The 23,831-nt window shown below is 34.8% G+C and overlaps 2 protein-coding genes across 4 annotated transcripts in view; both read left to right on the top strand.

The window, feature by feature from the left end:
• Positions 1 to 23,831, top strand: part of LOC311075434 (acid-sensing ion channel 1C) — an 80,939-nt gene that overhangs the window by 52,981 nt on the left and 4,127 nt on the right. For 2 of the 3 annotated variants that reach the window (XM_084102859.1, XM_084102857.1), the window contains 10 exons: positions 11,611 to 11,761; positions 12,776 to 12,903; positions 14,975 to 15,125; positions 15,986 to 16,042; positions 16,239 to 16,392; positions 16,500 to 16,591; positions 16,708 to 16,787; positions 16,929 to 17,000; positions 20,198 to 20,250; positions 20,427 to 20,465. In XM_084102859.1, coding sequence (XP_083958985.1) covers positions 11,611 to 11,761; positions 12,776 to 12,903; positions 14,975 to 15,125; positions 15,986 to 16,042; positions 16,239 to 16,392; positions 16,500 to 16,591; positions 16,708 to 16,787; positions 16,929 to 17,000; positions 20,198 to 20,250; positions 20,427 to 20,465 — 977 coding nt within the window. The remainder of the gene's footprint in view (positions 1 to 11,610; positions 11,762 to 12,775; positions 12,904 to 14,974; positions 15,126 to 15,985; positions 16,043 to 16,238; positions 16,393 to 16,499; positions 16,592 to 16,707; positions 16,788 to 16,928; positions 17,001 to 20,197; positions 20,251 to 20,426; positions 20,466 to 23,831) is intronic. The other variant, XM_084102858.1, reaches the window with a different exon arrangement.
• Positions 5,255 to 10,821, top strand: LOC311075544 (acid-sensing ion channel 1-like; the record flags this gene model as incomplete). The annotated part of the gene is made up of 4 exons (XM_084103040.1): positions 5,255 to 5,480; positions 6,081 to 6,792; positions 10,026 to 10,106; positions 10,741 to 10,821. The coding sequence occupies exons 2-4, from the start codon at positions 6,145 to 6,147 to the stop codon at positions 10,819 to 10,821; spliced, it is 810 nt and encodes a 269-aa protein (XP_083959166.1). The 5' UTR covers positions 5,255 to 5,480; positions 6,081 to 6,144.

Below are 23,831 nucleotides of genomic sequence, written 5' to 3'. Positions count from 1 at the left end.
TGTATTGGTCATTGTTAGTTAATATTAGTTAATGCATTAACTAGCCTTAACTAATGGAACATTATTGTAAAGTGTTACCATAGGTTTATGTAAAGTTCATTTAAATTTAAAGTTGTTATACATTTTTTTTTAAAGCCTATTAAATGTTAAACATTATGCCTCTCAATCATACTGTAATGTTGAATGGCTATAATTACTCATTTAATCCCCAGAAATTGAGAAAAATACATTTACATGGAAAGAGATTCCATAATTATAACTAACATTTTAATGTTAGGTATGATTAATCGTGATTAGTTAAAGATGTGCAATTTAATTAGTTTTTTTTTTTTTTAAATCGATTGACAGCTAATATATATGTGTATGTGTGTGTGTGTGTATGTGTATATACACACACACAGTATTTCACTATTGCCTGCATGGTGGCTTTTTTACCCTGATGACTTTTAATCCATCCTTAGGGTAATTTGTCCCTTTAGAAATAATTTTTAATCTTTTTTAACTTCTACATTCTTTACACAAACCGTATTGAAATTCAGTATTGAATTTTATTAAAGGTTTTGTTGTCATATATTTTGGGACCAGAATTATTTTTTTAAGTTATTTAGGTTATGGTTATTTTTGTGTATAGTAGCTGTGATTTATGAATTTTTGAAAAGGAGAAACTAACAGAATAAGCACTTGCTTACTTTCAAAAATGTATGCGTCATGGCTATAATACACATAAACAGTCATTTGCTCTAGCGACCCAGCAGTAGTGCTTATTATTGCTCCACTCGAGCTCATTAAAATGTTGTTTTCAAATCAGTGCTTTAGCACGTGTATTTTTATTGAATGAAATCTCATATAAAGTTCACAGTGCTGCTTTAATGGAATTATGCATTACAGAACCAGCAGATGTCCTTCGGGACATTAACAGAACGTACCCTGTGAAAAGCGACTAATTTAAAACCAGACGAAGATTGTAATTCGCAGATGATCTGTAAAGGTTGGTCAGATGACTTTTATTCCCTCATACTCCTTGATAATTAAAGTTTTTAGCGCTGTGGGACATTACCAAACGGTTGTAAATCGCATACGTTTACAGACTGTAAATATGTCAGTTTTTCACTTGGCATTAGACAATGATTCGTTTAATAATCCAGTGATCCGAGACTGTGTAACAGAATCGTTCGTCACTCACTGATCCAGTTCAGCAGTATTCCAGCAGTAATTGCTCAGTTCTGTCATAAATGTCCATGATGTGCAATGGGAATTGACAGCGGGACAGGTAGAAACGGTCCCAGGCATATTTAGACCTGTCTGCGTGATTGCTCAGCCATCATCATATCTCTTTCAGCTACCCTCACTAAGGAGGTGTGTATCTGATGGTGGTGTGTTTAGCAGTTAAAGATCTGGCTTTTAAGACCCAGTGATTCATGAACTATCATCACATGCCAATAAACAAGGCTTTTAACCCTGAGCTGTTGTAGGGAGCTATCCTTGCACACCCATGGCCATAAATATTGGCATAATTTTCTAGTAATTCATCAACATCTTTATTTCCTTAATGCAGTGAACCACAAACACACGAATAATGGTCTGGACAATATTATTGACACTCTAGATTTAATGTTTGATTGTTCTGCCTTTGGACTACATCTCTGTTCTAGCAGTTTCGTCATTCTTCTTCTGCAAAATACTCCAGATTTAAAGGCTTCCAACTTTTGACCGCTGTTTTCCGGTCTCTTCATTTGTATTCAATGGGATGTAGGTCTGGATTTATTGCTTGCCACTTCAAAAAAAGGCCAATGATTTGTTTTCAACCATTACGAGATGCTTGAATTTGGAGTTTGTCATCCTGGAAGACCTAAAGCATGATCAGATGCAAGATGCAATCTCGGGATGTTTTTTGCTGAATTTGGGGAGGAATTCTGTGGGATTCATTTAAAAATCAATAGTATGAATGGTAAAATCAATCAATTATTGGTAGCTGAAAGCATGATCAATATTTGCCTACATATTTATTCAAGGATGTGTTGTGGCTTTGAACAGGAGACCCTCCAATTCTGCAGATATGGAAAATCAAAAGAAAACTGCAACAACGTATTCCAACTTCTGTAAAAATGCAAGAGGTGACATTATTTTTGCCAATGAAGAAAAGAAAATACAGTAAAAAAGCGCTTGCTTACTAAACTAATGGAAAGTGGTAGACCACTTTGACTTTGGGAGTTCATTTGAGCTATTCATGTCACCTTTAATTTGATTAGTGGATGAATGGTATCATCTGATAATGTTTGAGAACTGATAATTCCAGTTGGAATGAACATTGGCAGTCAGAAAGCATTAGTTTCACACTCTTTATACGACCAAAATGGAAGGTTTCCATCTGATTATTATTTTAGAAATTGAGCTCAGAGGAATAAGATAATCTTAGTTTATGTGAATACATATTCGACGCACCACAAAACTGGCTGGTCTTTGAAGTTCTTGCAGTTTTGCCTCTGAAAGACGGAATTAATCCACGAGGCTTAATGACCCTAGACAGAGAAATATTGACTGTGGCTCCAGTGTAACTGGGAGAAAATTAGACCCAACTCTCATTTATATTTATATCAGCCTTCACTGAAAAATGTTACCTGAGCAAGAAACACAGATAGTTCTTCATTTTTGAGCAGTCAAATAAACACAGGAATGTAATATTATGGATTACAGCTGGAATATTATCAAACAATGATTCTGCCCTTGACTGAGATAAAAAAAGCTGTAGAAATGTTATTGAATAGAAGAGGAATTTAATATCTTTTCAGCTCTAATAAGCTCAAGCGGAACTGAACCACTTTCATAGCTGTTGGAGTAAGCAGGCTAGATGGAGTTATTAATAATTTGTGATTTTTAGGAAGAAATAATCACGGCAAAGGTTGCATGGTCAGGCCTGGACTAAATTTGAGCTGTTTTAACTGAAAGCAACTTGCACCAAAATATCTTAATGGGTGGTTGATTTATGTTTCACTTTTCTAACTTTAGTTAGTGTGTAATGTTGCTGTTTGAGCATAAACAACATCTGCAAAGTTACGACGCTCAGTTAGTGACATCACCAACCCTAGAATTTACATAAACCCCACCCCCGGGAATGCGATTTATAGATTATCATGACAGAATATGCTAATGACTAGAAGATACACATAAGCTACATAAATTCATCAACTAACCATTCAGAAATGTCCTGTTGCATTCCACATGTTGTCACTTCTTCTCGAGTCTCTCCATCTTTCTGACTCAAGTTGAACATAAAAGGCTAAAAGTTTTTGAAATTTTCAGTGCATGTCTGTGTGAGGTAAAAGGACACGAGCTCTTGAAGCTCCGCCCTCTGTGCCGGGAGCAGCAGCTCATTTGCATTTAAAGGGACAGACACAAAATGGTGCGTTTTTGCTCACCCTCAAAAAGTGACAATTTTAACATGCTATATACAAATATCTGTGGGGTATTTTGAGCTAAAACTTCACATACACACTCTGGGGACATCAAATACTTATTTTGCATCTTGTGAAAAGGGCATTATACCACCCCTTTAAAATATGTCCATGCCATTGTTTTGTCTTAAGAACTAAGGTGTAATCCTGGCTTAATCTAAGCCCTGTCCGTGAAACCAGGCCATAGTGTTGTTTGTAGTGGTAAGCAAACTAGATATCCATGGTATACCTTTATATTTACCACATTGTTTCGAAGTTATGCCTATGAAATGGTCTGTTTTTTTTTTTTTTTTATCAATTCTGATCACGATGACTAGGTGTTTTTGAGTTTTCCATTGCAGTTTATTATTGTGGCATCCTCTAAATGGCACATAAACTCAAATCAAGCTGTGGTTGGTTGCATTACATTTAGGTCATGTCTCTTTCTGTCCAAGTGGGCTGTTCTTTATGCAGATAGTCAGTGGCTGATACAAGAAGCATGATAAACTGGGTTGGTTATTCTGGGGCTGATCAGATGCAATCACAGGCGAATGAGGGCAGAATGCAATCTTCAAAAACTTTTTTCATTTGCGGTGATAAATAGTTAAAGAGAGGGGATTTTTATGCTCAAAAATGCCCTTTGAATGCCCCTTGATTTTGAAGGCATTCAACTATTTACCTGAAGCAGTTCTTGATCAAATGAGTATTATTTTGATGGCATTCAGTCAGAGCACAAAAACACTGCAGCTGGGGCTGATAATGTCACTGATGCCTGAAATTAACTTGGTTATAGGGCTACATATTTATGGGCTTTTCCTTTCAGGAAGGCAAGGAAGTTTATTGAGCAACAAAATAATAAAGCACAAGCATAAATAGTAATTTAACCAGGGTTTTACGGATGAGAATGAATGGAGACACTCGCCTGATGTTTTTATTTCAGTGCATTAACAGCCTGAAAAAATGATAGATTGTACACGATAACCTCTGAGATTACTTGTGAATCATTTTGCAGTGTTTTTTTTCTTCTTTTTTTTCTACAAATTATATTATCATAATAATGTGAGTGAAAAGATCAGATGGAATTTTTGCCTTTTTTCAGGTTCAAATAAAAAACAAATCCCAGATTTTCAATGTGATCTCAGACTTTTTGGACCCTACTGTACATGTGGACTGTAAAAATATATTGTTGGTTTAACTTAAAAAGGTAAGTTACCTGGTTGCCTTAATTTTTAGTTCATTGAAATAAAAAAATGAGTTAATACAATGAAGGAAATTGGTTCAATAAATAGAAACTCAAAATATTGTTATCTGAACCACATTAGTTATCTAAGTTGATGTGACAAAAGCTAAGTTGTGAAAACAAATCATGAAAATAATTTTTTACAGTGCTTTAATGTTTCATACATCATAAAATATCAGTTTATGATGTCCTACAGGTGTCGGCACAGGATTTTGCAAAGGAATGATCAGCTGCATGTCCACTTTTTCGTCATGTACAACATAAACAAGCTTACCTGACCTCACCTGACCCACTAATGCACATGTACATTTATATATGTGACTGATATATGTGACTATGAATGCTTATGTAAAATAAACAACTGTGAAAGGCCCCCAAAAGCATCAATGAAGTCTGATAAATAACATGGCCTCTGGGTATCTCTCTCTTAGTTGGCCATTTTTCTACTTTCATACAAGAAATATTCAAGCTTCTGGGTTTCCTGATTCAGCAATGCAAGAAGCAGGGACAAATGGATCTATATGCCTGCTGCAAATCCATCGACAGAATAATTTGAGCGGAGCGGGAGGGGCTGAGCCCTCTCACACAAAGAGGAAAGCAACAAGAATCTGCAGCCAGCCTCACATAGTTGTTCTGTACAAAAAAAATGAAGCCGAAGAAGAGAGAAGAGGTGAAAGAAGAGAGAAAAAACTCAATCTGATCTGTTCAAACGGCTTCACTGAAAGACAAATCAACCTGAGGATCCAGCAGAAACTACGCTGTGAATGAGACTGTATTTATCTTATTGAGCTTTTTTGGATTACAGCTTGGTAATGTACAAATCTTTTTTTACCTTTTATTTATACATACAGTTTTCCTTTTCATTGACTGGCAATGATATAGAATAATAAAGCTGAATGAATTAATTGGGATTTTGCTCCATTTTGTTAACATTAGTTAACTACATTAGTGAACATGAACTAACAATGAAACATTTAATAATCTAAGTTGATATTAATGTCAAAATTTACTAATACATTATCAAAATTAAAAGTTGCGTCTGTCTATGAATCCAAAATAACATGAACTGACAACTAACAGTTGTGTTTTTATTAAATAACATTAAAAAAGTTTCATAAATACTATAACAAATGTATTGCTCATTGTTAGTTAATGCAACTGATGTGTAAATGGTTTTTATTGCTGGTTTGGGTTACACTTTATTTTAAGGTGTCATTGTTACAGTGTAATTATATATTTAAGTAATATTAAACATGTACTTACTATAGAGTTAGGGTAGGATTAGGGTTTGGTTGAGGGTTAGTTGCATGTAATTATGCATAATTTACTATGGTAAGTACATGTAACATATGTAACAAGGACATAAAGTGTTACCCTGGTTTGATTCATGTGATTATCTTCAATCACAGGATCATGTTTCTTCATTGAGACCGTATTGATGCATGATGCATTTTGAAAGAGTTTAACAGCACTATGGAGGAGATGTCCGCGTCCAATCAGGAGGCAATAAACAAAGACTCTGTGATGGATGATGCCAAGAGGCGCAGCAGCCAGAGGAGACTCAGAATGACTTTAACCCACAGCGCTAAAGACATTACAACTGCGTTTGTTCTCCGAACAAAAGTCCACGGACTGAAACACATATTCTCACCACACAAATCTAAACTCCAGCGCTTGTTATGGCTCCTGGCCCTCTGTGTTTGCCTGGGGCTCCTCTTCACGTGGTCGTGGAATCGAATCCTGTATCATCTTTCCTACCCAGCCGTGACCAAGATCTACATGGTTTGGTCTCGCAACATGACGTTTCCGGCTGTTACCTTCTGCAACCAGAACCTCTTCCGCGTGTCCAACCTCACCAAAGCAGACATCTACCACAGCGGCTACTGGATGGACATCATGCACCTGAACCACACGGTCAACCGACAGAGCGTTTCTATGCTCAAACACAGTCGGCACGGTGAGAAGCTGCTGCATCTTCTGGACTTCTCCAACTACAGCCCGCCTCCTGACCACCAGCTCAACACCACAGAGATGATTGACAGGCTGGGCCACCAATTAGAAGACATGCTGCTGGAATGCAGGTTCCGGGGTGAAAACTGCACTTACAAGAACTTCGCCCCTGTATGTAAACATCACGGTCATGCTTTGCACTTTCAGACACTAGCAAGTTTAAACAGATGCCACATTTGTATTTAACATCCATTGCTCAGGATAAACCAGTAAAGCAAGTCACAGTTGTAATAAATTAAAGCTCTGACTTAAAGCAATTAATTAGACTACCTGAATAAATCTAGCTGAGGGGTTTTGTGTTTATAAGAATGCCTAGTTGCGTCTTCTGGGAAAAGCACAGGGTAATGTGTTTAAATGGATTAGAAATGAGAGCGATTACTATTTTAACAGCTTAGTCTATCAGAAGAGATCGCAAAACCATTTCCACTGCATTAATGTGTGTGTGTGTGTGTATGGACGGCTAGATCTCATGGGAAAAAGGTCACATAAAAAAGGGGTACAAAAAAAGTATGTAATTCTATTTATGTGCTTTTAATAATAATTTAATAATTTCCATTATTCTCAGTGGCAGTTTTCATCCAATTCTCATTACTGTAGACATTTTTTACTTTTTATTAACTTTTTCTACTGTAAATGCAGTAATATAAAATAATAGTGCTAGAGTTAGATGTGATTTAATCGATTTGACAGTACTAAAAAATAAGCGCTGCCAGTATGTATAAATATCAGTAAATATTACTTACATGAAAGGGGTAGAGAAAATACAGTATAAAAATAAAAAATTAAATATCATAAATGTAAAATAAATTTCATATAATGTATTTTTTTTATATTTTTGTCATTTGCTTTACAGAAATGAAAATTATTTGTGATTTTGGGGTAAAATATGCGCGTTCATTATAGGTTTTCACCCAGATTCACCCGTGTATGTTTTCTTAAGTAAAATTTATTTACAAAATTGCCGGCCGCATTTGTTGTTTTTTATTTCGTAGAAATGTGTGGCAGGTTTCGAACGACTGTTCACAGAAACCCTGAGGCGAAAAATCTCAGTAACATCTACTGGCACAGAAACTGCTCTCTGACAAATTTCTGGGTGGAAGACGCATGAATTATTAAGAAGCTCTGGGTGCTTTGCACAGATGTGCTTAAAACCTGCCTCCAGCTAAACTCCATTGCTCAGTGTCTTGATCCTCTTTTTCTTCATTATCAGATAGAAAACCAATCTACCTCTTATAATCCCCAAAACCCTTCCAGTGTTTAAGCTTATGAAATTGTACGCATAGCTAGAATCTGATGTGAAATCAACAAGACTGCTTTCCATGAATCTGCGCTCACTTGCAGATTACATATGCACACAGCTCTGAATCATCAGTCTAAATGAGTTCTCGGCTGGTGCGGTGCGCTTCCCTTCAGAATGAATGAAGTTAATTACTTGGGAAACAGGGAGGAGAGAGAGGCTTCAACCATTGTTGGAAAACAATGTGCTCATTCGATGTGTTTTGGTAAACCGTGAACTCGGCATGGCAAACACAAATCCTCTGTGATTCATCGACATGCTGACAACAACGTTTCATTTTAGCTCAAAGCACTTTCGTGTTAATTGAGATTTTGAGATAATCAATCATAACCATCTTACTCTTCAGATGCTTGATAAGAATGTGGGAGCATAGCGATCGTAGGTCTGATAGTGTCAGACTGATTCGTTTGATTGTATGTCCTTTTTTAAAGGTCAAGTGTACAATCTTGTGACACTTAGCAAAATTGCAAAAATAAATAGATTTTAACATCATCTTGCCCATGCAAAACACTGCCAGAGTGCTTTTTGGAAGGTTTAATTTAGTGTGTTTATGCAGTTGCGAGGGTGTTTTGCAAGGTTGCAGTTGCCAAGGCATTATGAGTAGTAATGCATGTTTGTTTGTGGTTGCTAGGGTGTTGCTATGCAATTGCTAAGGTATTCTAAGTAGTTTAGTGTGTTTATGCTGTTGCTAGTGCGTTTTGGAAGGTTGCAGTTGTTAAGGCGTTCTGAGCAGTATTATATTTGTTTGTTTGTTTGTTTGTTTGTGGTTGCTAGGGTGTTGCTATGCAATTGCTAAGGTATACTGAGTAGTTTAATGTATTTGTATGTTTGCTAAGTTGTTGCTATGCAGTTGCGTAGGTTGTCCTGTTGTTACTATGCAGTTCTGAGATGTTCAGAGCATGCATAGAATGTTTGTTTGTGGTAGCTAGGGTGTTGCTAAGGTATTCTGAGTAGTTTAGTTTTGCATGGACTTGTCAGGGTGTTCTGGGAAGTTGTCAGGGTGTTGCTCTGCAGTTTCTATGAGTTTAGAGTGTTTGCTTGGCTGTTCTGCAAGGTTGTCAGGGTGTTGCTATGCAATTGCTAAGGTATACTGAGTAGTTTAATGTATTTGTATGTTTGCTAGGTTGTTGCTATGCAGTTGCGTAGGAATTCTAAGTAATTTTTAGAATGTTGTGTGCTCTGAGGTTGTCCGGTTGTTACTATGCAGTTCTGAGATGTTCAGAGCATGCATAGCATGTTTGTTTGTGGTTGCTAGGGTGTTGCTAAGGTATTATGGTGCTCTGGGAAGTTGTCAGGGAGTTGCTCTGAAGTTTCTATGAGTTTAGAGTGTTTGCTTGGCTGTTCTGCAAGGTTGCCAGGGTGTTGCTATGCAGTTTCTAAGGATTTCTGAACAATTTTAGAACCTTTGTTCTAAGTAGCTTAATGTTTTTGTATGTAGTTGGCTAGTTGCTAGGGTGTTTTGGAAGGTTGCTAGAGCATTGCAGGTGTTCTGAATAGTTTAGTGTGTTTGTGTTAATTTACTATAGTGTTATTGGTTGTTGTCAGGGTGTTGCTATGCAGTTGCTAAGGGTTTCTGAGTAGTTTAGTGCTTTTGTATGCAACTGAAGTTCTTTTGAATGAAAACTTGGCTTACTTAAAGTAATCTGTGTATATTTAACTGGGATGGTTGAAAATATTTTAAAGGGATAGTTCACCCTAAAATTAAACTTAAGTCATCATTTACTCGCCCTTGCCGTATGCCCTTCTTTCTTTTTCGGACCACAAAAGGAGAATTTTTTTAAAAGTCTCGCGCTCGTCCATATAATGGCAGTGAATAGCGACCAAAAATAAACCAAAATTGAATGTATTATTTAATGAAAATCCTGACCTTGGCCATTGATGTTCTGTGCCACAGTTCACTCCATCTTGCCCAGAAAAAGCACACGAGTTGTGAGAAATCAAGATGATTAAAAAAACACACAAATACAACCTAGAAATCCCCAAAAAGTATCTGTGTATTTTTTTCACTGAGGTAAATATCTCCGGAACTCCATATGTCTGATGGCAGTCGGAATCACAGCTGACAGGTGTGAACATCGATAACTTCGTTATGATGAGCACAACGGATATATTCACCTCAGAGCAGAAGGTACATGGATTGTATTTCATGTTGCGTTTTTGTTAATCTTGTTTTCTCACAACTTGTGTGCTTTGTCTGCTAATAGAGTCTCATTAATGTGCAATCGAGCACAGAAGACCAACGGCCAAGGTCAGGATTTTCTGTAAATAATACATTCAATTTCGGTGTGTTTTTCACCAAACCCTATCATATACCCCCAGAACACTTGGAATATATGACATGTCACATGGGATCATTCTGTGATACTTTTGCATCTTTTAACAAATAAAAAAAAAAGCTTGATGCTTGTCGCTATTCACTGCCATTATATGTGAATGGGACTTTTTTTAAATTATTATTCTCCTTTTGTGGTCAATAAAAGAAAGACACAATAGAACAATGCAAGCGTGAGTAAATTATGACTATTTTAATTTTAGTGTGAACTATTACTTGAAATACAAATACATAAAAAAAATGAAATGCATCATCTTTCAGTACATCAGATGTTTATCTTTAACTGCACTGTTTGCCCTTAATTTATCATGCTTTTATCATTCTCATGTTGAAATGCCTCAGAACCCACATGGATGAAACTCTAGCTTTACCTTTTTGTTTCAGTATTTTGTGTGCTGTCAAGGTCTAGCTTGTTTCCTGCGGTTTAAAGCTGAGCCAGTGTGAGCCAGTCCTTGTTGAAGCTCTAGAGCTGAACGATCTACCGCTCATTAGTGTCACAGCGGGGTCATGAAACCATGACTGAACTCATCTGTGTGACCAGTGTCTCTCGCTTCATCACTGTCAAAACACTGCCAAGGCCATCATATTTCATCAGCTATTATCTGCAAAGGGATGAAGCCTGTTCTTTCAAATTGCTGTCAGTTAATTGGATTTCCTTTCAGTGAAAGTGTCGACATCAACCGTTTTTCTTTTTTGCTTTGAATATGTGAGGAGTTGCAATCAGCATATCATATAATTGATTTGATTGGTTTATATATACTATCGTTACTACCGTTAAAAAATTTGGGATCCGTGAGTTATTTTTTGGTTTGTTTTTGACAGAAGCCTCTTCTGCTCCAATATTGCATTTATTTGATCAAAAAGTACAGTAAAAATAGTAATATTGTGAAATATTATTACAATTTAAAAGAACAGCTTTGAATATATTGTAAAATGTAATTTATTCCAGTGATCAAAGCTGAATTTTCAGCATCATTACTCCAGTCTTCAGTGTCACATGATCCTTCAGAAATTAGTCTAATATGCTGATGCTCAAGAAACATTCCTTATTATCAGTATATTTTTGTGGAAATCGTGACACATTTTTCTTCGATGAACAGAAAGTTTAAAAGAAAAACATTTATTTGTTGCATCTTCCATGCAATTTAATGCATCTTTTTCTTAATTAAGGTATTGATAAAAAAAAAACGTACTGCCCTCAAACTTTTAAACGGTAGTGTGTGTATATACATTTACATAAAACTATATTTGATGTATTGTACTATTGTTCTTTTGTGATTTTTATACTGTCCTCCCACAGATTTACACCAGATACGGGAAATGTTACACGTTCAACTCTGGTCTAGATGGAAACCCGTTGTTGACGACTTTAAAAGGCGGAACAGGGAATGGGCTGGAAATCATGCTGGATATTCAACAGGATGAGTACTTGCCAGTTTGGGGTGACACGGGTAAGCAATATATTAGACATATAAGACATCAGTGATGTGTTTTGCATAATTTATGTTAATGTAAATCGCAGTGCCTCTTCAATCATTTTATCGATTCAAAAGTTTCAGACAGAAAGTTACACAGTAAGCAGAGATGATGCTTTAAAGTGCCCCTGTTATGCTATATTAAAGGTTCCTAATTATGTCTTAATGGTTTTGTTACAGGAATTGCTGATGACACATTTTGGCAGTTCAGAATCGGTTCTTTATTTTACAAGCCAATAACTTAATTTGTCATGCACAAAGCTATATTACTCACTGCATGAAAGGTAATATTCGAAAAAGCATAATAAGGGCGCTTTAAATGAAACCTTACGACAGTATGTATAACTCTGGGGTTGAAATGCTGCCATATTTTAAATAATATACTTAGGTTCCTTGGTAGAATTATGTTCCAGCTATGTCCAAAAATTATATTTAAAAAAAGACAAGATATGGGTTGTACATCATATCAGAAGGAATTGTACATTAGCATAATTTACCCATAAGTGGGCGCACCAAAATTATTTAACTTGTGGTAGAACATTTAGATGCTGAGATAACAAGGTTAGGACTCTTTCTGTGTGTTTTTTTTACAGAGCACACCTGCCCCATTACTGCCTCATTCATTTTCTGTGGCATGCTGCAATTTTTCAGCATAATCATGCACAGAAAATAAATACGAAACCAAAAGAGTTACAAATATCAAAGTGCAATTTAATCTGCCGTAGATGACATGCGGTCAGTGTTCAGAATTGATGTACTTGTACGCTAGTGAAGATTATGTATTTATAATCTATTAATCTTGGTCATTTCAATGGCTCTAGAGGAGACTTTATATCCAGAGGCAATATGGAAGCAGTAAAGAAACATGTATTGGCATTCTGGATAATGTAATTATAAAGTTCATTATAAAGTCATTATATTTCTTGCCTCGAGGCAGTAGACGTCAAATCTCCCGCTCTGTAAATAATCTTGTTTAATGTCTCCTCACAGACGAAACCTCATACGAAGCAGGCATCAAAGTTCAGATCCACAGTCAGGATGAGCCGCCCTTCATAGATCAGCTGGGATTTGGTGTGGCCCCTGGTTTTCAAACTTTTGTGTCTTGTCAGCAGCAACTGGTACCTAATGCTAAACATATTGCCTTTATCACATGTCCTTATATCAGCTGACCTATCCATCCACACCATCATCTCTTTAAACCTGGAGAAAACCAGACTTTTTTGTCCAGAACTAAGTCAGGTTTTACATACGCTACAGTTAAAACATTATGTTTATGTTTTGTTTTGTTTTTTTGAAAGAAATTAATACTTTAATTGACATTATTTTGAAATTTATGTTAAAGAATCCTGAAAAAAAATCACTTTCCACAGAAATATTAAGCAATGCAGCTGTTTTCAACATTAATAATAATTAGAAATGTTTCTTTCTTGAGCAGCAAATCATCATATTAGAATGATTTCTGAAGGATCATGTGACACTGAAGACTGGAGTAATGATGCTAAAAAATAATCTTTTGCATAACAGAAATAAATTATATTTATAAATATATACAAATAGAAAACAGTTATTTTAAGTTATAATAATATTTCACAATATACTGTTTTTACTTTATTTTTAATCAAATAAATGCAGCCTTGGAGAGGACATTAAATTACATTTTTAAGTATTACTGGACATGATGATCTTACTATTTGCTACAATTTATCTAGCAAACTAAAGTAATGTGACAGTAGAGATCTAGTGGGGAATAATAATGACATGTTTTAAGGAATAAAATGATTTTTTTTTTTTGTTTGTTTCAATACAATTTAAACAACTATTTATAAATAATATGTCTGTTAATTTGTGCATTTAAAAGTGATTTTTATTTCCATTTTCAGTTTTGAATCTTCACTCCTAGTCCTCCACAGTGTTATTGTTATTGAGTTGATCACAGCCAGGTAATAAGTGTTTATTTTTATGTGCGCTGAGGTCACGTGACTCCTCGTGAGTATCTGATTCAGTTTCTAAGGAGAACTAATTGGCAGGAGGTCAAGAAAAGCTCTCGTTTACAGCCTTCAGTGGATCAAAGGCAAAAGCGGCTCTCTCTGCCAAGATCAATATGTCTTCATTAATCGACCCTTAGCGATTAGATCAATTAGCTGAAATAATCAAGTGCTAAAGGCAACTGCATGCTTCTAATCTTGCTTTCAATTCACTGACCTACATTTTCTACTTCCTCTTCCTTTTTAACATCAAAGCTCTCTGAATCCATCATAAACGCATGTATAATGTGACGCTTTTTGCAGTCGACTTCAAAAAGTGACTTCATTTAATGGGAGGATTATCTTCTCTACTGGTGCCATTAGATATGATATAAAATCCAATTATATTTGTATACAATTCTTATTAAAAGGATCTTAAATTTAATCAGAAGTGCATAATATAATTTTAATGACTTTAAAAATTAGCAGTAATGTTGCTTCCAGTAAGTGAGCCTTTGCTAAGCCCCGCCTTAAAGATCTGACTGACCAATCCTGTTTGATCTTTTCAAATGGATCTGTCGTTTTAAGTGCAATTTCATGGAAATGATCCCCAAAAAATGGTCAAATGTTACCGGTGAACTTGCACCCTTGACCAGATTACCTTTTTAAAAATGTATTTTCATATCGATTATGGTCATTACAGAGTTGGTAGTAACTGAAGAGTGTAATCACTTTCTAATGAGGCTTTTCTCTTTTCAATTGATTGTGAGAAGCTCTTGACTCAATTCTGATTCGTAGTCGCTGCAGGTTTTGGTCATATTACTGTGCAATTGAACAATGTATAAATAAATAAAAAAGGTACATAACAATGTCGCACTTGATTCCAAGCCACAAAAACAAATCATAAATATATATGAAATATATAAAAAACAACATCCATTCCTATAAAGCTTGTTTGAGCTAGCAACAGCAAGTCAGTTCGTATCTCTGGTTTTCTTCAGGTTTCAACTAACACTGATTTCCAGCATGTTTCTTTCTGTGGAATATTGCATGCTTTTCTACAGTGTGAAAAGTGTCTGATTGCACTGTGGGTTTTATTATATTCAGCTGATGTCCTCTGCTGTTAGTCCTTTGATTGCTGCGCTCTTTGGCTCGGTTTATTGTGTTATGATTTGTTATTGAACAGCTTTATCCTGCCAGTAATAAATAAAAGTTTCTGCTGTAGCTCCAGTATCTCCCTCCGCCGTGGGGCGACTGCAGATCCACCCCGATGGACTCGGAATACTTCTCCACATACAGCATCACGGCCTGTCGCATCGACTGCGAGACCCGCTACCTGCTGGAAAACTGCAACTGCAGAATGGTGCACATGCCAGGTGCGGAGACTGTAGAATTAAAAGCAAGAAGATTCACCATATCTTCAGATTTTGAATGTATTACACGCAAAAGTAGCACATTTTATTTCAGTGCCCATATTAAGAGGTTTAAAAAAATTCTGTGATAGATTTTTATATGCAGTTTTCTTAACTTTTTTATTTCATTTTCATATTTTATGATTTTGTTTATAATAAAATACACTCCTTGTGCTTGCTTATTCACACCTACAGAATTTTATTCTCAATTTTCAATATTTTATAGATGTAAAATCTTTCCTCACGCTTGCTTATTCACACATACATAATTTTATTCGTAATTGTACCTTTTATTTTATTATTTTATTTTTTTAACAAATATAACTCCTCATTCTTGCTTTTTCACACCTACCAAATTTTAATCTTAATTTCACCGTTTTTTTGTGGGTTTTTTTAAACAAATCACTCATGTTTTTATGCAATCACTCCTCACACTTACTTATTCACACCTGCAGATTTTTAGTTATCTATTTTAATTTATTTTATAAATGTAAAATCGTTCCTCACGCTTGCTTTTTCACACCTACAGAATTTTATTCTCAGTTGTACCTAGTTTTATATTTTTTTTATATATTTTTTTTTATTTAAAAAAAAATCACTCATGCTTTTATACATTCACTCCTCATACTTGCTTATTTTTTTATTTTATTTCAAAAATATATTTTATTTATAAATGTAAAATCTTTCTCCACGCTTGCTTATTCACACTCACAGAATTTTATTCTCAATTGTACATTTTGTTTTATTTGATTTGATTATTTTTAGCCGTTGGAACAGTGAGAAGTGAGAAACTATTTTCTAAAGTGTTGTGATATCTGTCACAGGCACCTCCACCGTCTGCACACCCGAGCAGTACAAAGACTGCGCAGATCCAGCTTTAGGTATCGGTATACCTAATATTATATCTATAAATATCTAATATTTCACTATAATATTAGTGTGCCGTGATGTATTTCTATCTCTGCTTAATAATGTGTAAGACCATGTCAGACTTTTGCAGCTTCTATCGGATGATGCCATTTTAAAATATATTCTTGTGCTAATTTTCCTTTCAATAACAACAAAACTTATTGACAGATTTTCTTGTGGAGAAGGACAACGATTACTGCGTTTGCGAAACGCCGTGCAACATGACTCGATACGGTAAAGAGCTGTCCATGGTGAAAATACCCAGCAAGGCTTCCGCAAAATATCTTGCCAAGAAGTTCAACAAGACGGAACAGTACATTGCGTGAGTTTACATTTAAATTTAAGTTAGTTACACACCGAGATGTTTGTTATTTACATCCTGGAAGGTTTACCTGAGCAGTTAGCCATTTAATGCGTGTCATTTTACAGGGACAACATATTGGTGCTGGATATCTTTTTTGAGGCTCTGAACTACGAGAAAATTGAACAAAGGAAAGCGTATGAAGTTGCTGGATTACTTGGTAAGTGCGCAAAAATGAGCAAATTCTACACCACTATGAAAAATAACAGCCATTACTATTACCAATCCATGTTGCCTTCTGCTTCAATATTTCAATATATTTTTCTATTCTTCCAGGTGATATTGGTGGTCAGATGGGGCTGTTTATAGGAGCCAGTGTCTTGACAATATTGGAGATATTTGATTATCTGTATGAGGTCCGTTGCATTCCCTCTTGTCTAATTGGTGCTTTTTCCGTAATGTGCTCAAGATTACAAATAATATTCGGACCGTTTATAATGAACAGTAATTTGCTGACAATATATGTGAAGAATGTGGCACCGTTTTTCATTTTGCAGGTTTTTAAGGACAAAGTGCTGGGATATTTTCTACGCAAGAGACGGCCACATCGGAGCGCTAGTGATAATCTGGTAATTGTGCTTCCTGTGTTGCTCTGAATGTGCGCATGTTGGTTTCGTTCATATTTGTAGTGTTTCTTTTTGTTTGGATTTTTCTCTCGAATGCTGCATGCATCTAGTTGCTTTTTGTCTTTGGCTCAAATTCTGGGAAATGATTGATGAAGATGGCCTTTCCACATAAGAGAAAAGACATTGGTTTATGTTTGAATAAGGATAAATGTTTCTAAAGTTTTAGAAATGATTAGTATGTCTATCACCCTTCGCTTGTGACAAACCTTGTTTATTAGCAAATTAGCAGATGATCTGTGCTTTTTATTAAATCAATTAGGACTTCCTACAGTATTTTATTATTTGATTTCTGCCTTTATTTTACAGTATATAAAAGGTGCAGTGTAGACAGGGAAGTAAGAGTGAGACGATCTGTTAGTGAAGTCGTGTTCATTTAATTTTTTTAAGGCATTCTGGTTTGAGAGTTTCCACACGACCCTGTCCTGGATTATAACACTGATGAAATCAAGTTTCTTCCATCACAGGATAATATTTCGTCCAAGAAGTCGGTTTCTTTTTTCCATGTTAAGATAAAAAAAAAAAGGTTCACCCAAAAATGTCATAATTTACTCACCCTCATCACCTCATGTATGACTTTCTCCCTTCCATGGAACAGAAAAGATGATGTTCTGCAGGATTTTCATGTTCTTTTGCATAAAGCGAAAGCATATAATCATCAAACGCTGTTAAAAAGGACAAAATATGCACCTAAAAGTGCTTCATACTACTACAGTAGTGGCCAAAAGTGATGTCCGGCCTAAGAAAACTGACATCTTCACCTTTTATTTAAATATTATAAAAAAATTGATAAAGATTTTGTAAGTATATTGCATAGTTGTGCTTGGAGTCAATTGTTTTATTTGTGATAATGCAATGAAATAGCATGGACATAATGTTTGGCCAGGCTGTCGTACAAAGAAATTATGAACATGCAAAAATTAGAGAACCAATGAAATATTAATAACTGATTATGCTGTAGTCAATGTATGCTTTTTCCTGTGAGTATAATAAGATAGTAGTATAATAATAAAATAAAACCTGTAGCTGTAGTTTGCCTTTTTTACCAAATAATTTTGTCAGATAAATACCTTAACCAAGTTTAGAGTTTGTTCTTCCCTCATATTATAGGGAAATTAAAAACAAATATCCCCTCCGGACATCACTACTGTACAGTGACTTCAGAAGTCGTACGGACGCTTGAAATGATGGTGTTTTTGTCATGTTCCAAACATGACAGCTGTTGAAGAAGTTGAGTAAATGATGACCTGTTCAGTTTATTCAAGAAAACTGTAATATGACAGGACATTTAAATACCACAACATCAGCGTCATTCACCATTATTGTGCCATATCATACCATAGCAGACAAAACAATCCATCATTTTCCCCTCTGAGTCCTTCCCAGCATGCACCAGGACATCACTGACCAAACATTAAAGGTACACCATGTAACTTTCAGCCCTTTAGCAGTTCAAAAACAAAACTGCATGCATTTTGCGGAAGAACATTGTTGAGGTTGTGCTTCGGCTCTGTGCGGATGAATATGGATATTCTACTGCTCATAAAACATTCACTACTATAGATGTATATCCAGTTTAGATATTATAGCTATACCCATTAATAGACACGCTACTTCCTTGAAAAAAAAAGCCAGCACTGCACTAGTACAACCATAATAAAAAAAATTATGAATTCTTTACAAGGACATATGTGACCCTGGATCACAAAACCAGTCACATGTCGCACGGGTATATTTGTGTACAACAATACATTGTATGGGTCAAAATTATCGATTTTTCTTTTTTGTCAAAAATCATTAGGATATTAAGTATAGATCATGTTCCATGAAGATATTTTGTAAGTTTCCTACCGTAAATATATAAAACATTTATTTTTGTGAGTGGATGCAACACAATCGCGAACATAAATGGACAACTTTAAAGGCAATTTTCTCAATGTTTCGATTTTTTTGCACCCTCAGATTCCAGATTTTCAAATAGTTTTATATCTGCCAAATATTGTCCTATCATAACAAACCATACATCAATGGAAAGCTTATTTATTCAGCTTTCGGGTGATGTATAAATATCATCAAATTGACCCATGAGACTGGTTTTGTTGTCCAGGGTGACAGTTTATCTGTTCATCAAAATACCGTACTCACCTGTTGGTTAATAACCATCTCTGTGTCACTTTCACAATATTTCAAATCCCTTAGTTCTCTGAAAAGCCAAGACAATGTTGATTCTTGTTTTATTATGAGCTCTTTTTGCCAGCAGACTCTCCTCTGTTCGACGTTTCTTTAAAACGGGTGATTCTCCAGAGGTTTGAGATTTATCTGCTCCATGTCAATCTTTCTCGCTTGTTGTGACACTAACCTCTGCCACTCACACACCAGACACGCGTCACAGGAGCCAGAGCAACTTTTCTATATTTGCGTATATGAAGAGGTATGCACGCGATTTCCTGCGAAACCATCCCAACTGGTCTAAAATAAAACTAAAACATTTATAACGGGCTCACCATAGTGAATCATGGTAAGACAATACACATTTTGGAAAAAGGATTGATAATGTATTGACTCTATTGTTAATTTTGAACAAAAAAAGTTACATGGTGTACCTTTTAAAGATACGCTAACAAGCTCACACACACTACATGATTAGCAAACATTTGAGACTTCAGAATTAATGTAGTGAAATTTTGTTTAGTTCAGAACTTTTACCGCAGTAAATTATGCACAAGATTTTTAAGTCATAGTTCATGTCTAGTGCTGTTTTGTTTTCCATTATTGTTTTGATGTTATTAGAATCCGTTAAAATAAATTGAACAATCCAACGTTAGTTAGATTAAATGTAAAATGTATATTTTAGAGAAACAACATGTTTTTAAACAACTGAACCATTGCTTTTTCAGCACTGTATTATTTTGTCATAAATCTGGTGAAGGTCAATTCAGTTTCAAATCAAATAAATGTGAAATATTATTTATTTTTTTTAATAAATATAATTAAATATATTTAATTAGTAAATGTATTTAAATATATTGAAAATAATGAATGAGAACAATTGAATTTCAGTCTTGCATAATAATAAGTTTGAGCTGAATTGGCCTCCGCCTGGGTTTGTTCATCTTCATCTCTTTCCATCATGTTTATTCCAGGATTCCCCCGAGATTTCCACCAGCCCTGGTGTCACGCCTAACCATGTCCCCAGGTAGCGCCGCCATTAATAATATTGCAGAAGCATTTCATTGTGTCCTTCTTTAAAATCCTTGCATTATTCACGCCATTTAGAGTCTTTTCCCTTCGTGACATTGAATGTCAGTAGTTCTAGACATGAACAAATGTCATTGTTACGCATTCTAAGATCCCTTTTTCAAAACCCTGTAGCTTTCAAGATGGAGATGATGTTTTGCAGATGAAGTTCAGGTAAAACAACACCTGTAGCTTTCACTTGCCTTTATTTGAGTTTTTTTCTTCTTTCTGTTTTCCTCCCAACAGTTCATGTGTTGTTCTCTTTCACCAAAATGATGCCATTTTAAATCAAATAAAAAATATATATATTTATGTGTGTCTTAATTACACTACCATTCCAAAGTTTGGGGTCGGTAAGACTTAATACTTTTTAAATGTATTTAATAAGAAGTCATATTTTAATCATTTGTATTAAATTAAACAAAAGTGACAGTAAAGACATTTATAATGTCCTAATGTATGTTTGAATTTTTTATTCATCAAAGAATCCTGAAAAAACAAGTCCTTTTTTTCAACATTGATAATAATCAGAAATGTTTATTGAGCAGCAAATTATCATATTAGAATGATTTCTGAAGGATCATGTGACACTGAAGACTGGAGTAATGATGCTGAAAATTCAGCTCTGATCACAGGAATAAATTACATTTTAAAAATGTATTCAGATAGAAAAGTTATTTTAAATTGTAATAATATTTCACAATATTACTGTTTTTACTGTATTTTGATCAAATAAATGCAGCCTTGGTGAGCAGAAGAGACTTCTTTATAAAACATATAAAGATATTTTACTGACCCCAAACTTTTGAATGGTGGTGTGTAACTTTGGCCTGCAAAAATGATTAGCGCATGGAAACATTCACACCATCATGTTGCAGATGTGAAACCTCATCAAAACTTTAAGGAAAGGGAAAAAATAGCGACACAGGCCTTTTGTAAACACGTGAATAATTTTTTTAGTTTCTCTAATAATGACAATTCTGCCATTATTTACTCACCCTCATGTCGTTCTTCTTATATTACATTTTTGAAGTATCTGAATCTAGCCCATATTCCTGTCCGGATTCAACATTTTTGCAGTGATTTTTGCATTGTCAAAACAGCATTGATTTTCACAATGCTTTCATATGGCATAAGAAACACTTTGACTAATTAACTAATTAGAGTTAAGATTCCTTAGTGTAAAAGTCTGCGTATTTCTCAGGCATCTATAGGGGCTTTTGCACCGGACGAATGTTTTCACCCGGCGGAAGTACACACTTTTTGTCGCGTTGGCATCGCAGGAACTGGGAACATTTTAGTTATAGAAATGCCTTTTGGGGGGACTACTGTAAATTAGCTCCTACTTCAGAGTAGGGTCTAACCCAGCACAATAGAAACTACCAGTGACGTAAGTGTATGCTGATTGGCCGAACGCGTGCCATGCGAAACATCGGCACCTGGCATGTTTTAAGAGTCGTGTAAACACACAACTTACATATACTTAATCCACAAACATGGAAAACAGCGATAGATGGACCGACGCAGAAGTCCAGCGTTTAACTTTACACTACAGAGTTGTTGACATTGTTGAATGCCGCGCTTAAATGACTTCGCTGTCGTGCGAATGCAACAAGCAAACTGGGCTCCTTTAACTACCCGGTGTGAAAGCCCCTTATATCATTCGCAACTGTATGAATGAATGTTTCCAGCCTAGTAAAGAGATGTTCTGGAGACAGGAAGTGCTTGTACGTTTGATTATACACTGATAAGAAATGTATTTAGCCAGTTTTTTTCTTGGTGAAAGTTTTTTTCTTTTTCTTTTTCTTGGTGAAATGTTTCCTGTTGCCAAAAATTTGGCCACTTTTTTTGATTCTCTATTTTATTTATTCTATAGTGGGGCATCAACAACATGCTCTATGCTATACTGAAAGGTTTGTCTAAGTGAAAGGTCAAGATTTAGATAAGCAATGTGCATTTGGTGGAAGCTTGTGCTGTTTTGGAGGACAGAAGAATGATGAAACCAGGTGGAAATATGATGGAAAAGGACATCTTATAAGAGAAAGTTCCCATTTATATCGCTCTTGCTTTGAATATGGCTCATCGCATGAATTTTTAACACAGCCACATGAAATAAGTTTGTGTGTAGTCACCATATATTAGATTGTGATCCAAGAATTAATTTGAATATTATGGTCATAAACAAAGCAAATGTTAGGATGATAGAGGAAATGCTTAGCAGAGAGGAGACGAGAGCCCCAGAGCTGCAGCTTTATTGCTTTATTTAAGACAGAACTATTATTATTACCCAATAACCCCTTTCAAGTCGGTCCACAAGCTTCGGCTTATGAAATATGAAAAATAAGCCTACTTGCCTGGGGAATTACTACTGTGTCTTAACGTCTTTTTCTTAAACATTTGCATGTTCAGTACAGGTGACGCTCTAGCATCTGTGATATTATTGATTATCGCAGATTATTTTAATTCATCCATCAGTTTATGCACAGTCATGCTCTTACAGTGAAAGTTTCAGACATCACACCTGGATAAACATCACCGTTTGAAAGTTTATTAAATTTACAAATCAAATAAGCACATAATTCATCTCCAACCCCTCATCTGATCTCCTCGAATCTAAATTACTAATTTAATAACTGATTTTATATTTAATAGAAGGCTTTAACAAATATACAAGCTACACATTGTTCATTTGATTTAATTTGTATTCCTTTTCATTATCTATATATTATATATTATATATTTTATTTTATTGCTTTTGAAGAACCAGTTAATTTAGTATGTGGTAATCAGCATGTCAGCTGCAATTGCTACCTTAAAAGTAAAGACATTTAAAATGTAAAATGTATAATAATTTTGTTTATAATAAATCATCATAATAATCATCAGCATGACAATTCTATTCTATTCTGTTCTATTCTTGTTCAAACTGAAGAACCAGTTAAATTATTATGTGGTAAGACCGCTGTAATTGCTACCTTAAAAATATAGAAATTAGGGAAAGTAAAAACAAAAACAAATTTTTATAGTATAATAATTGTATTTATAATAAAAATGTATGATAAAAATAAATGATAAACTTAGCAGTTAATATTTGTGTATTAATATTTATGTATTACAGTACCAGTCAAAAGTTTGGAAACATTACTATTTTTAATGTTTTTGAAAGAAGTCTCTTATGCTCATCAAGCCTGCAGTAAAAAAAAAAAAAAACGAAAAAAAAAACCAGTAATATTATGAAATATTATTACAATTTAAAATAATGGTTCTCTTTTTTAATATATTTTAAAATGTAATTTATTTTTGTGATGCAAAGCTGAATTTTCATCAGCAAGTACTCCAGTCTTTGGTGTCTTATGATCCTTCAGAAATCATTCTAATATGATGATTTGATACTCAGTTATTATCAATGATGGAAACAGTTGTGCTGTTTAATATATTTTTTTGGAATACTTTTTTCAGGATTCATTGAATAAAACGTTAACAGCATTTATTCATAAAAACAGCATTTATTCAAAATAAAAACATTTCTAACAATATAAA

This window comes from Abramis brama, assembly GCF_963993115.1.
Source record: "Abramis brama genome assembly, chromosome: 24".
Classification (NCBI taxonomy): Eukaryota; Metazoa; Chordata; class Actinopteri; order Cypriniformes; family Leuciscidae; genus Abramis; species Abramis brama.
The sequence above is the reverse complement of the archived record's forward strand: the minus strand, read 5'-3'. Positions and strand labels throughout refer to the sequence as shown.